Raw genomic sequence first — 1,304 nt, forward strand, 5'->3', positions numbered from 1 at the left:
GGTTTCACCAATACAGACCTGTCACTATATTCATATCCACTTGATGACCTGATTGATATAGTCATTGGCCAAACATTTAAGGACAAGAGCCGATGTAAGTATGTTTTGAGCCAATTTGCAATTCGTAATAACTTTCAATACAAGATCCTGTATTCCACATCTAAGAAATTCACCGTGGCATGTATGAAAGATATGTGTGAATGGAGGGTACATGCATCTAGGGTGAATGATGCGGGGATATTCAAGATTAAGACTTATAGGTCCATACATACATGTGGAATGTCATGAATGAAGAGCAATTATCGGCAAGCGAGCAGTAAGTTGGCCAGTGAACTGGTTGTCAATCGCATTGAGCAACACCTGAGATTAAGGCCGAAGGACATTATATTCGCAATGCAAGAAAAATATAATATTCTTATTAGCTTTAAGAAGGTATGTCACGCTAAAGACATTGCAATCGATCGCGTAATGGGGTCTTATGAAGACTCTTACAAAGAACTCCCGATGTACTTGCATGACTTGAGGATGACGAATCCGAGGACAATGACTGCCCTACTTGTGACTCAAGAGACGATGAGGTTTGAGAGATGTTTTGTTGCGCTCGAACAATGCGTCAGAAGTTTTCAAACATCTCTGCGAAGGGTCCTACCCATTAACGAGATGCATCTAAAAGGTAAGTACAAAAGTATTATATTCGTTGCTACGACTTTGGATGGCGACAATCATATATTTCCAGACGCTTTTGGTATCGGAGAATCAGAGAACAGCAGCAGTTGGAACTGGTTCCTTACCTACCTCAGCAATTTGTTAGGAGATCTATCTGGTCTTATAATCATATCAAACCGGCATAAAGATCTAATGAAAGAAGTTCTCCATATCTTCCAAGTAGCAATCCATGGCTACTGCGCATACCATATATACCGAAACTTGGTAGACACGTTCAAAGACAAGTCATTAGAAATCAACTACTAACAAGCTATAAAGTCTTGTAGGAGGGCTGAGTTCAAAAAGTTAATGCATGATATTAAACTTGCCAACCCCCCGGTATATGCATGGCTGAGGAAAATAGGGTATGAAAAGTGGGCATCTTCTCACTTCCCAGGAAAAAGATTTAATTTGGTCACTACAAATATAGCTGAGTGTGTTAATGCTCTATTTAAAGAAGCACGAGAATATCCCGTTACTATGTTGATAGAAACGGTCAGAATAAAAATTCAAGAGATGTTATATAAGAGAAGAGAATCAGCATCATTATTCGTTAGACCGTTGACACCGTGGGCCGAGAAATAATTAAAGGATCTCAT

The 1,304-nt window shown here is 39.3% G+C and overlaps 1 protein-coding gene across 1 annotated transcript; it reads left to right on the top strand.

The window, feature by feature from the left end:
* The first annotated feature begins 288 nt into the window (after positions 1–288).
* Positions 289–972, top strand: LOC131248392 (uncharacterized). Its single transcript, XM_058248663.1, has one exon. The coding sequence runs from the start codon at positions 289–291 to the stop codon at positions 970–972; it is 684 nt and encodes a 227-aa protein (XP_058104646.1).
* Positions 973–1,304: the final 332 nt, after the last annotated feature.

Source organism: Magnolia sinica, chromosome 1, assembly GCF_029962835.1.
Source record: "Magnolia sinica isolate HGM2019 chromosome 1, MsV1, whole genome shotgun sequence".
Taxonomy (NCBI): domain Eukaryota; kingdom Viridiplantae; phylum Streptophyta; class Magnoliopsida; order Magnoliales; family Magnoliaceae; genus Magnolia; species Magnolia sinica.